This window comes from Stigmatopora nigra, chromosome 11 (assembly GCF_051989575.1).
Source record: "Stigmatopora nigra isolate UIUO_SnigA chromosome 11, RoL_Snig_1.1, whole genome shotgun sequence".
Taxonomy (NCBI): Eukaryota; Metazoa; Chordata; class Actinopteri; order Syngnathiformes; family Syngnathidae; genus Stigmatopora; species Stigmatopora nigra.
The window spans coordinates 11,844,463-11,858,304 of NC_135518.1; the positions used below are offsets into that span (position 1 = coordinate 11,844,463).

At 48.4% G+C, this 13,842-nt stretch overlaps 1 protein-coding gene across 1 annotated transcript in view; it reads left to right on the forward strand.

Moving 5' to 3' along the window:
• The window catches only part of LOC144203973 (cyclic AMP receptor 4), a 59,414-nt gene that overhangs the window by 43,248 nt on the left and 2,324 nt on the right, over positions 1-13,842 (forward strand). Inside the window, 2 exon segments of the mRNA XM_077727623.1 lie at positions 9,789-9,811; positions 9,814-9,935. Of these exon segments, the coding sequence (XP_077583749.1) occupies positions 9,789-9,811; positions 9,814-9,935 (145 nt within the window).

The following is a 13,842-nucleotide window of genomic DNA, read 5'->3' on the forward strand; positions in this document are numbered from 1 at the left end:
ATTTTAATCTGTTCCAAATGCACGCTGGTAAATGTGTTAATTCGACACCAGCTGTTGCGAATTGAAATGGGAAAGCGCTCCTACTTTTCCTTCCTTCCTTTCTCTCTCGCGGCGTTTGCGTATATGTGTGTGTGTATATGTGTGTGTGTTCATGTGTGTGTGTGTGTGTGTGTGTGTGTTGCCCGGGCACGCCGACTCCAGTTTTCACAGTCTGCTTCTCACATCGCCTCCCCTGTGTGCTTTTTAGTGTGGGTGTGTGTTTGTTTACAAGGCTTGTCTGGATTCCTACTGTGCGCGCCCGTACGCCTGTTTGCATAAATAAGCCCTCTCTCCTCGGAAGCCTCGCGCCGACGATTCCGGCGGCACGTCGCCGTTTGACGAGCCGCCGCTCCTCCCGGACGAGCCGAGCCGCCTTGGCTCACCAAAGCCCCCCCAGTTTCCGCCGAGCTTGCCGCTTTGGTTCCCGTTGACAGGGTGCGTTTTTAAGGGTTTTTTTTAGTTTTTTTTTTTTATAGGCTTCCCTTTGTGGAAAGGTACAAAAATAACAAAAAGGCCCTTTTTGCTGGCGGTACGCCAACCGTCCGGGTGGGGAAGTATCACGTTATTTACGCTTTTCGATTGGACGGGGAGTTTTTGGGCCCAAACGCGCTAATCTAGGGAGTCGCCAGCGAGTTCCGTCGTTAAAGTTGACGTAAAAATAAGTCAAATACAGAATGATTGAAACCAAAATAGCCGACTTTTCCAACACGTGCTGCGTTTAGGGACCATCCGTTAAACATACGCGCCACCTGATTCATGACTTCTTTTTAAATCGCCTTTTGGCGGCCAGCCAGCCGTTTTTTGTACGACAATTTAACTTTAGTCGGGAACCCAAGCATCTCTTTAATAATGTGCATAGGCATCTCTCCCCCCTAGTTTCCGTTTTTTTTTTTTTTAACGATCTTAAGCTTCATTTCCATAGTAATTGCCATTCTTTGGCTGAACTTACAACACCCAATTTTCTTCTTTTGGGACCATAATGCAAAAAAAAAACAAGATACTCTTACAAACACGGACAAACACGACGCAGAAACGATAGTGCAGCAGATTTAATAGCGCATACGTCAAAAAATGTACGTATTTTTAATCAGGCACTTTTACACTAACATTTTACATTCATATTTTTTAAAGTCCATTCATTTCTTAAGCACGTGCAGGCAAAACTTGTGTTGACAATATTGCGATAACCCAAATGTCTAAGGGTCGCTTAGGAAGACGACCTGCTAATTTGCTCACTTTTTGCGCACTAGCGCGACAATCACACGGGTGGGACGTCAAATTGTGTGAAGTCTAACACCCCAGGCTTACCGTGCGTGGCCTTTTCCGCCCAAAGCAATTGGCGTGGTCCCCAGAGGCCAGGCTGGCGGAGAGCCAAGCTAGGCGCTACCAAAAAAAACCGAAATCAGTCTTTAAAACAAAAAAAAACAGAACTAAAATGTCCATTTGCATTGACACCACAGTAGTAAACCCCCTTTTAGGGCTACTCTGCTGTAGAAAGCGGCCCAAAAGTATTGATATTGTGCAATAAATAGGCAGTTTGCCTCTGCATAGTTGAAACTTATCAAAGACTAGGATTACTCATTAACTCATTTTGGTGCTATGTTAGGAAGGAAAAATAGTGATTGGATGACAAGGTTAAGACTTGTTTTGACCCAATTTTCCCAAAGAAAAGTCCACCTGGAAGACAAAAACGCATTTTTGGCGAGGCGTCGTGGCGCGACAAAATGAGGCGGCGTTTGCAAGGTGTCGAAAATGAAACGCGCGCCAGTTACCCCGGGAGGCGGAAAGCGGCGAGCTTGCGAAGCGGGGAACTGCGGGCGGAAAGAGACAAAGACAGAAAAGGGGGGAGGTAAGGGGGGAGAGAGAGAGAGAAAGAGAGAGAGAGCCCATCCTGGGATGCAAAATCCAGCACGATAAGCGTTAATGTATCCCGACCGGCAACGTCCCCCTCCCCCATCCCCCACCTTCCCTCTCCTGTTAGCCTCTCTTCCTTTCTTCCTCCCTCCTTGCTCCCCCGCCTCCCCCTCCTCCACTCCCCCCTCCGCCGCGGCGTTCTCTTTGAGGGATGAATAATAACTGCTGCTCTGAGATTTCCTTCCTCGTTTTTCAAAGCGTCGAGCGGAGATGGGGAAGGTCTGAACCAACGCCCGCCCGCCCGCTCGCTCGCTTTCTCGCTTGCTCCCTCGCCCCCGCGCACGCGCACGTACGCGCCTCCGTCTTGTTCTCTCCGCTCGCCTGGAGCGGGGAAATCAGATCTCCCCCGAAGTGCGGCGAGGGGATGAAGGGGGGGGCGTCGTTTTGGGGATTTCTAGCCCTAACCCTGGTCAAAAGTCCTCCTCTAAAAGACACTAAAATTGGCTTTTATTTTGAAGGTCACTTTACAGCCAAAAATGCCAAAGATACATAGAATAAAATGGATTGGATTAAAATAACAGTGAAATAAAACAAAATAAACAAAGCGAACTCCAAAAATCAGCTCTAGCACCCCCTGCGAACTTTATGTGAAGCCTAGTTGACCTTGCGAACGAACCCGAGCGCCACTTTGATGTGGCCCGCCACAAAAAATGAATTTGACACCCTTGGCGTACGTCCAGGGACGGCGAAGAGGGCGCCGGATCCGTCCCGAGGCTAGAAGGGGAACTCAAGGTGACGCGGGCGATGGGAAACTCACTCCACCCACGCCCCCGTCCCCCCCGTTGACCCCCCTCTCGCCGCCGCCAGCACCGATCCATCGGTCGCTCGGTCGGTCGGTCAAGCTTAATCGCTAACAGGCAACTAGAACACCTGCCTCGCCCTTTGCGAGAAAAAAACAGGTCGTGTACACACAAAGAACAAAAATGGCCCAAAAAAACCGGATCGGAGAAGCTTTTTTGTTCCCCCACCCCACCCACTAGCTGGTTTTTTGACAAATGGTTTACTCTGGCTCATCTTGGTTTGTTTTCTAGGAAGGCTAAAAGCCGATTGGCAATTCGCTAAAATGTCATCTCGCTATATGAAAGGGGCGGGGCTTACTACAGGGGAATGATGCTATTGAAAAGTTAGCATTAGGTCATTGCTTTGAGCCAAAATGGGAAATTGACTTTGATAGCGGAATAATTCATAAATAAATAACTAAATAATTAAATACATGAACTTGAATTCAATAAAATGAATACATTAACTAATTTTAATCAAATCAAATAAATCAATACTCCATTTTATATTATGAAAACAATCTTTTTTACCCGATTTTGTTCTCTGCAAAAGACACAAATCTCTAAAAGTGGCCCTCGGAAAAAGACAAAAGTCTGGACACCCCTGTCTTCATGGGCGGCTCTAAATCCAACTGGGGGACTTTGAAAGACAGGGCACTGGGTCACCCAAATCCGGCACCCCCCATCCCCCTGTAGAGTCAGTTCACGGCCTTGGTTTTTGTTTAGCATTTGCACACCAGAGCTCGGCCCTCGCCTCGGCACGTCGTGCCTCCATATTGGATGCGGGTGAGAGTGAAAGAGCAAAAGAAAAAAAAACGAGAGAGAGGGGAGAGGGGGGAGAGGGAGGGGGGGTAGAGCAGATGATAGAGTGGGCTTTAGCGATTCCCCGGAGTGTGAGGCAGCGTTTACGGCGCTCTCAGAGCAGCCAGAGTGATGAATATTTAAAGACGTGCCTGAAAGCGCGGTGGGGAGGTGCTGATGGGGGGGGAGGCCATGGGAGGGGAGGCGATGGGGGAGGCGACGGGGGCGTCTATAGCGGACTCTGTACGTGCGTGTGCTTGCATTCCATCCACACAAAAAGTGGCCACCAGCGTGTGACAGAGGCCATCTTGTTGCCGCTTGCAAACAGCCAGCGCCTTCGTATACCGTCTTTATGCCCTTCGTCGTCCGTATAGGAAGCGATTCATTATGGCTGTCCGTTGTTTTCAGTTCCCTTCCAAAGTCGAAATGTAAAAAAATCCATAGAAATCATACATTTTTTTTCGTGATTTATTTGCATTGTGACAAGACAAAACAAAAACTAAAGTTGGTCCTTAAGGGGCATTCAGGGAAAGCTCGGAAAACACAGTACTCGATGTATTCACATCGTCATCTGAAGCGTATGCGCAACCAAATTTGTTGCATTTTTGTCTTTATAATCAGTTTGAATTCACTGTTCGTCAAAAATGAACAAAAATATAATATTTAAAAAGTAAACTACCCCTTAAATCTTTCCAATGATTTATGTGGACAACTCCGTAAAACCAAAATAGCCAACGGCTCCCTGCAGTCAGAAACGTGATGCGTTCAGGGACAGCCTCGAAAACCCATCACTCCACACATCAATATAGAACCATTAAGCATCCGCTTAACCTGGATCGTTACCTTACTTTTCCTATTTTTGATCTCACGCCAACCCGAACTTGTTTGACTTTGACAACCGTCGACGTAACGTCTGTCGGACCTCCGTTTACATTTATCTTTGGTCGGAACTCAACGTATCTTTGCCTTTTCTCTCTTCCGCATTGTTTCTGTTCGATTTGACTCTTCTTCAGGGCCATAATTTTAGAGGTTCGGATCGAGGGACGTTTTTCACAACCCCCCCACCCCTCTTATGGCCCCCCTCAAATCCCCACGGGCCCTGCTCGCTTTCGCTAAATGGGGATGGATGGCGGAGCGTCGCGACGGGAGACGAATGCTCGCGGGGCTCTCCATCTCCGGTTACGCCGCCACGGCTACTCGACACGCTAGGCCGAACGCCAACCAACTCCTCCCGCTTTTATTTTTGTATTTATACGCACTTTGAATTCATCATTTACATATTTTAAGACTGTACCTTCCTATTTTTACATACATTTTGACATTCCGCCATTTTTTTGTGCCGTATTATGCGGACTATAAGTCGCACCAGTTCAAGAATACGCCACAAAAAGATAAAAAATAGCTCTTAATCATATTTTAAAGTAACAATAGTAACATGGAGAACAACATGCATCTGTTAATGTAACAATTTTCAAGATAACCTTTTTTTTTTTTTTAAATATAACAGCCAGAGAGAGAAAAGGAAACTATGACAAAAATGTGACTTAAAGTCTGTAAAATACAGTATTTATTTCAGAACGGCGTGGTCGGAAATTCCTTGCACCGTTACGCCGCAATTAAAAACTTGGGATGGCGTCCAAAGACGACTTTATCCTTTGTAGTCCGCCTGGCTCGATCTGGGGTAAATAGCATTAAATGAATCAATGTTTGAAAGGGAGTCGGTCGGGGAAATCCCAAAAGCACACACACACACACATACACTGACCCAGTCAAGAGTTGACTTAGGTTGACGCGTAAAAAAAAAAGCCAAAAAAAGTCCCTTTCCTTTCAAGGGTTGCTTCTCTTAAAAGCAACATTGCGCACAACGCCGGCCTCTTTTTGGCATTTTGAACCGTGCGACTCGTCTGGAGTCAAAGAGGGAGAGAGAGAAAAGAAAAAAAAAACGATAAAAAGAGAGAAGCCAGTCGGCCAAAAAGGAAGTGGAATCAAGGTCAGGTTGACTGTTTTGGCAGCGTTCGACTCTCCGGAAGAGAAGGAAGGAAGGAAAGAAGGTTTTCGTGCCAGACGGCGCCTTCTCATTCATGGCTAAGTGCTAGGCTAGCTAGAAAACCTATGGCTCACGAGCCCCCCAAAAAACTGATTTTCTTTCAATCTTTTACATCGTTAGTTTTGCGTTTCAATCCCAGGTCCTTCCTCACTATGTGGAGTTAGGGTGTTCTCCCCAGCCTTGCATGGGTTTTCTCCGGGTACTCCAGTTTTCCTCCAGCACCCCCAAAAGCATGCACCCTAAGCTAATTATATGCAGACTTGATCCTAGCTATGTCGTTTGTGTCAAATCGTCCTTGAAAAGATGTTTTTGCCTGGAACTTAGTGACGGACGGACGGGCGGCCTCGGGGACGTCCCTTCCGGCTCTCGAACGCGCGACACCTGCCAAGCGGAGCGCTGGTTTTGACACACATTTGCGCAGGCGTCAGTCATTGGTGGCCCGGCGTGGCCCGCAGACACGCTGGCTTCCCAGCGCTGCCTCATTCATCTTTCATTAGCGGCGCCGCGCTCACGGGAGCGCACGCTTTTCTCCCTCCTTCCTTCCTTCCCTCCCCCCTCACTCCCCCCTCCCTCCCTCCCCCCCTCGCCATCGCTCGCTCGCTCTATCGCGTTCCGCCCGTAATCTCCCGGTTTGTCTCGCTCGTGTCTCGCAATCTGTCTTTTTTGATATGGCTCCTCCCTCCCCGCCTGGCTGTTCTGGCGGGCCCGACTTTTCGCTCGCTCTTCGCCGGCTCTCTCCCCCTGCCGTGGAGGAGGGGGTCGCTCGACGCCACCTCTCCCTGGAGGGCCCTCGTTCCCCCTCGGCGGCCTCGCTCTGGCACGTTCTCACCTCTCTGGCGGTCTCCTTCCGTCCCCCCCTCCCACCCTCGCCACCCACCTCTCCCTCCCCTCGCAACGCCGTTCCCCGCCACTCGTCTCTCCGCCGCTCCCCGCTCTTTCTTCCTTTCATTTGGCTCTCCCTGGATGGAGGGGAAAGGCTCTACGCCTCTAATTGCGGCTGTTCCGTTGCCATGGCGCGCGTTGCCCGGCGCCGCGCTGGTTTGCGTGCACGCGGCGGGGAGATGATTGCTCGCCGCCAGCTCTCGTTTCCCGGACGCCGATCGCGTTTCTTTGCGGCGGCGGCGGGAGAGGGGAGGAGGAGGGGGGCTAGCGAGGACGCGATGCCAGAAATAGCCGCCGCTGTGCGGTCGGGAGAATGCGCGTTTGCCGCCAGCTGACGTCCCACGCGCGTGCGTGTACGCTTGAGCCCGTCCCTTCTTGGCGTGTGCGGCGGTTGCGCCGGGACTGCTGATTTATTTCACCTTTAATGGGAAGTGAAACCCACGCCGGCAGCAGCTGCGCCGCTCCTCTCCAGACGTAGCGGTTAAGCGAAAGCGGAACACGGACGACCCCCCCGTTCCGTCCCCCGAGGGCCCGACCGCGGCGGCCCCCGGGGTCGGACGGGGCTCTCCGGGCCCATTTGGCGCCCGGCGCCCTTCCGGGGCCCCCCTACCCCTTCCGAACGTGATTCGGAAGGTAAGTGGCGACAGATTAATAGAAAATAAACCTTCCAACCTTCTGCCGCAAAAGAGGATAAGAGGGGATTAGAAGAAGATTTGCGGAGAAATCTACATAATCATCTTCGACGCTTGTTCACCTGCGGTTTTGTCTCCGGGTTTTATTTTTCCCCCACGCCGTCGCCATCCCAAATGAGAAAAAGTCAGATGCGGCAAAAGCGCAAGAGGGAAGAAAGAGACGTGACATTTCTTCCCGGGGGCCGTTTGGCTTTCTTCTCTATGGCGCGCCGCTCATCAAAAGAGGGTCGCGCCAGGTGGCCCAAGAAGCCCAGGCGCCGTCGTCATTGCCGTGGCCATCGCCACCGCCACTGAATTGTGGACCAAATTAGTTTTAGTTTGGGTGAGTTAAACGCTCACCTACCACAACCAATTGAGGAATACACATGGTGATCTGAATGAGGTCCAATTGCGACCTATTTTAAAATATCCTGCTTCTGATTGGACCACGGCTGTTCAAAATAGGAAGTGAAATGGACTTCAGGCCAAATTTGGGGAAGGGGCCTCTTCCCATTCTACCTATTGCAGATTGCCCTTTCCCCCTCATTAGCTCACCATCCGAAAGCGACCAATCCCCTCAAAGCGGTTGTCCCAAAAAGCATTTCATTCTGTTCTTTGCTCTTCTTTTAATGAAGGAATTGTGTATTTCTGACCAAATTTTCAAAACAAACTGACTTTGTCTTCTCTTCCCTGATTGGTTTGTTTTCACAAGGCGACCAATCCACAACAAAAATATAATTTGGTGACCTTCTTTGTGTACATTGGATAAAACCCTCCAAAACTGAGCTTCATACATCCAGGTAGTTGCTTTGTGGTCACCTGTGTAGCTCCGCCTCTTCCCCCTGATTGGCTCATTTATGCATCAGTTTGGCCAGTTGCAAATACACTCAAGCATATCCCTGTCTTTTATTCATATATATATATATATATTGTATTGTTTTTAGCTATTCTGCTAACTGTCGAGCACCAAATAACCCGAATAGCATCTAAAGCACCGAAACCTGTTTTGTTCCTCATTCTTGGCATGACAGAGCGTTTGCGTTCTCGCCGCCGGGAACGTCTCGGGTCAAGCGCTCCCTTTGGCTTCGAAAATTGCCCGGAGCGCCGTCCACTTTGATTCCCCGGCTAACGGATCGATAAAAAAAACATTAGGGACACGCTAACCGGCGAGGAGGACTAATACGGGGTTAATCCGGGGTCAATTGCCATCCGCCGTCCTTGGAATTTGTTCTCTGGCCGAGGCCACCCGGACGGAACCCGGACGGAACCCGGACGGACCCTTCGGGGACGGGTTCGGCTTTGGCGAGAACGGAGCGATCTGCCACTTTTCCGCCTCTCCGCTTCCCGCCGCCCTTGTAAAGTGCGGCGTGCTGTCGGCGCGGCAGCCAAGAATGTGTCAGCCCAGACGTCTCGCGCTGCCTAATGGGCTCTTAAACGCTGATATAAAGCTCGCCTCGCTCCTTTTCGCCCTCCCTGGTTTTGCTCCCCCCCACACTCCCCCAACCCATGCCATCCCCTCCCCCACGCCGCCATCCCCCACGCCGCCCCTCCCTCCGATGCTCCGCTCTCATTACCTCTGGTTTTCAGCCTTCTTTCTCGCTCCGTCACTCACTCGTCCCCTTTCCGCCGCCGCTTCCTTCCGGCTGATCTGTCAACCTCGCTCGCGTCGTTTTTTTTTTCTCGTTTTTTTTCTTTTTTCTCATCCTCTTTGCCTTTCCCGCTCGCTTCCTCCTTGTCGGAATATTTTCCGAAATTGAGCGGACGCTAATGTTAGCCTGCACGTTAGCTCAGGACTCGCTAAGCGATGGCGTTTGGCGATTGGCATCAAAAGGCGAAAATGGTATAGTGACCTTTTGCGATTGGCTAAGCAATTAGCGCCGGATGCTAATGACTCGCCGGCCAATCGCGATCTCGGTTGTGTCCTCCTTTTGGATTGGAAGCGATTGGTTGGGGTTTAATAGTCCCACTATCATGGGTTTTTACACGCTAATTAAATGATTGAATCGTGAAAAAGTGTTGAGAAATCAATTATCCGGATTCGCACACATCTATAACTTGAAATTGTGCAATAAAAAAAAAAATGAAGGCAAGGAATTATGATTCAATGGAAAGCAGGAGTTGAGACTTGTTGTCTTTATTGTGTGATGAGTTGCAATACCAAATTGTAATTGGGTCGCAGAAAGTTGAAATGTAACCAAATAAGTTGAAAATCAGCATAACAGGCGCAAGTGCTAAAGGCGAAATGGGATTAAAACTGCATTTTGTGCTTCTTTTTGTTTTTTTTTGGTTTGGTTTAACAAAGAAAATGACTATAGCCCGTGGCTCATTGAATTCAATCTGTCCAATTGAGTCAAGCACCCCCGGAGGCCACAGTGCGACTTAATGCTCAATCAAATCGATGTTGACCAAAGTGAAAAACACGGCCGTCTTTGAACTCTGCCGTTTTCCTCAAAGCCATGTTTTATTCAGCCAAAAAAAAAACTCCTTTCCTGGCTTCAGGTGAATTCCACCAAATCTCAACAGACTTTACATCAGCAAATAAGTTATCCAAAGAATCGAAATTCCTAAAATGGCCATCGAAGTCTCCCCTGATGAAATCGCCATGGTAACCAAAGTCCCATTTTGAAAGTAAACATTGGTGTAATTGTGTTCCAGGCTTCACGACGCCTTCCACCCGCAAATCCGTCCTTCTGGCTGACGTTGTTGCACGTCATTTTCGCTCCTCTCCACGGTTTGGTCAACACCTTCGTCTTCAGCCTGGATCGCCATTGGTGGAGCCTCCTCACCCCCACCGGCATGCAGGTACGTCCCTGGTTGCGCTAGCTTTTACAGCAATTGAATTGAAGCCAAAAACCTGGCAGATTGGCACTTTTACTACTACTTTTTTTTATTGAAAAATAGACCACCCCATAACAGTCCATCCCCAAATACAAATAACTACCCCCCCACCCACCACAATCCATCCCCCCCCCCAAATCCCCACCCATAACTACAGTCCATCTGCCCCCCCATCCCCAAAACCATAACTACCCACGCCCCCCCAGCCCCCCCATTACAGTCCATCCGCCCCACATCCCTACAGCCAAACCCCCCGCCCCCCAGCATCCCCACCCCTAACTACACCCCAACCCCCCCAGTTTCCCCCCTACCCACCCAGAGATATAAACTGTCACTAGCCTCTGATTGGCCAAGCAGATTCCCCTGTTGCACAGTCGGAAAAGACTAAAATAAACACAAGGCAGGTCAGTGGTGAGTCACCGTTAGCCAAGCGGCCGGCCCACGTCAAAGGCGGGCAACGTTTAATCCCTACTAGGTGATCAAAAAACTTTGTTTGTATTGGGCGCTGGTTTACATCACTATTTTGCTCCGTATTTGACATTTTGTTGTTGTTGTTGACATAAATCGAGTAGAAATGACATTTTTTAGGTTTAACAATGATATAATTTGTGTCCAAAAATATGAATAATATAATAATATACAAAAAAATTGCCAGATTCAAGTTACAATCTGGATGATCCCTTATTATTATTACTTGTTTTTTAGCATATAGCTACTTCAATTGCTAAAAACAATACAGCCAAGCCTTACTATACTAAAATAATCCCGTTTTGAAGCCATAGCCGTTTGTCGCCGTGGCAACGCCAAAAAGCCGTTTTTTTTTTTTCCCTTTTCCCCGCTCCCAAAAACGTCCGACCTCATTTTATCCCCGCTTTTAAGCCGAAGCGTTATGAAAGAGGACATTTGCACGTCATCGTGGTCGTCGTCGTCGTCCGTACTTCAATAAACACGGCGGTCGATAGCCGCTGGCCTCCCCGCTGATTTGTCTCAATCTGGAAACATTGACAGCATTTGCGGATATGAGCCGGCGTTATTATCGAACCGCCAGAGGCGGGGTTGAAGTAGTCTGTCGCGCGCACGCACGCACGCCATCGCCGGCCGCGCCGATAAGCGCTTGACGAGAGAGGAACGCGCGGCCTGACCTTCAACGCAAATGTCAATGTTTCGGCGCGGCCGGGGAAAATGGAAGCTTCCTAAATCACGGGGAAAATGATGTTTGCGTCAGGGAAGCAGGGGCCGGAAATGGGCCGATGGCGCCCGTTAAGCCCGCCACGGCGGCTGGCCGGATGGCCCGATGCGCCGCCGCTGCCAGTCAGACAGGCTCCGTGTGCGTTGGTGACTAACAGCCGGTTGTTATTCATCTTGACGCGCGACTCCCGCCGGCCCCCCTTCGCATCAGGTGCGAGAGAGGGAGCGGGAAGGGGAGGCGACGAAGCGACGGGGGCGACGGGAGGGGTGGCGTCAAAACATTCCTTCCTCGCCGAAACGAATCTGCGCTTTCATCAGACACCTCATCGCCGGCTCGACACCCCCTATCGCACGCAATCCCCGCCAGCTCTCTTTCTCTCTCTCTTTCTCTCTCGTTAGCTAGCTAGCATGTTAGCTCTCCTCCTTCATACTCTACTGCCTACGTTGAGCCTTTGCACGATTTTGCACGCTTTTGCACGCTTTTGCACGCCTTTGCGGCCCCTTTCACATTCTTTCCAAATGGCGAATGGCAGGTTTTCCAGTTTGGAGACGGACCATACCAATTTTTTTGTTTTGTTTTCATCATACATCTAATTTTGAAGCCATACCACTCCGTCTTTGGCTTGCAGTTACGATACACTGCTGCTCAGTTTTATAGCAAAATACACAAAATTGTTTTTTTAACATCTAAAGGACTGCAGACTCAAATGTAAAATAATACTCCTTTAAACCTTTTGACTCATACAAACTTTTCGGTACCCGGACATTTCGTCGCCGTACAGTTGGTCGCCGGACAGTTGGTCGCCGGACATTTCGTCCCCGGACACTTCATCCCCGGACACTTCGTCCCCATGCATTTCGTCCCCGGGCATTTCGTCCCCGGACCTAACCCCAAACCTTAACCACTATCCCCATAATCCTAATTCTCACCACTAATCTTACGAATTATCTGTCGACGAACTGTCCGGCGACGAAACGTCCAGTCGTATTGAGTGCTGTTACTGTATTTATACGTTTCGCTTGACTACTTGTCTACCTTTTAACAAAGCAAATGTCTTTTTATAATCGCTCTTTTCTATGTCTGTTGTCGTGACACGTTAAATTTTGGTAAAAACGACCAGTAGATGGAAATTAAATGGTCGTATCTGAGCGCTGTCGATGGCAACATTTTAGCGGCACGGCGGCGCAACACCAATTAGAGCGTTGTTACCGATGGGGTTGTTGAACGACCTCCAATTACCCGCTGAGCGTTCCTCAGTGGGAGCATTTTGCTTCCATAAATGATTTATTTCATTTCACATTGGAATCATACAAGCAAAGGTCCCAAATAAATACAAAAAGTCGCATTTGTATGCGCCCAATCTCTATTTTGTTGACCTTCTTAGGGGACATTTTTGACTTCAAATCTGGTTAATTTACAAAATTTCTCAAATTTCAGATAGAAATGAATGAACCATAATAATTGACAAGTAAATGACTAGCAAATGATTCATTGACGGATTTGCAAAGTCTTTCTCGAGCCTTTTAATGGGTCTCCCAGTCAAAATGGATTGGACAGCTAGCACCACCAATTAGCCAGACGTTCTTTGGGGCCATTTTGTAGAAAGGGGCCGCCGCCTCCACCGCCTTTGAAATGTAGGCCACGTGTTTGCGGCGGTCGCATTTGCGGCGTTCTGGGAAGGGAAGAAAATTCCTCCTTTGTTGTCTCCGGTCACGTCGCGCCAATTCCAAATAGTCGGTGGGCCACGTGCGGCAGATCAGAAGCCGGTTTGTAATCGGCGGCTTATCTGACTGACGCTCTGGATGTCTGCTAAGCGTGGCGCCGTCGCAATGGCGTCTCTCCCAAAGCCTTCGAGGCCCGCCGTGGACGTTTGCACACGCCCATTCCAGCGTGGAATCTTTGAAAGAAATCAATTATCCCACAGCCGAAATTGTCAAATGAAAATCATTTGTCACGCTTTGCTTCCACGTCATTGAAAACCATGACGTGACACCAAGCTAAAATAAAAAAATTGGGAGATAAAATAAGGCCAAATCAGGTTTACTCCAGGTCGCATAGATTGGAAAAAATAACCATTTTATAATATTTTTTTGTAAAAATGGATGTATATGTATATGTATATGTATATGTATATGTATATTTTATGTATATGTATATTTTATGTATATGTATATTTTATGTATATGTATATGTGTATGTGTATGTATATGTATATGTATATGTATATGTATATGTATATGTATATGTATATCTAGATGTATATGTATATGTATATGTATATGTATATGTATATGTATATGTATATGTATATGTATATGTATATGTATATGTATATGTATATGTATATGTATGTGTATATGTATATATTTATACATTATTTATTTATTGTTTGCTTTGTACATAATATTTTGCATTATTTTGAGTGTTTAGCGCGTCGGACTCGCCGTTCTGAGGTCGAGGGTTCGATCCCCGCTGGATTCAGGCCTTTCCAAAGGATAAAAGCTTGAGCAAAAACCCTCTTGGTATTGACAAAACCCGGATGGAGAAAAATCCAATTGGTGAAAAAAAATAGCGCTCCTTCTGATTGGACGGTTTCCCGCACAGAGCGTATTAGCGCCACCGCGTTAAGCGTTTGAAGCTCAACCCCTTCGCCGGCCAGCCAAAAAAGGGCTTTGGCCGTTT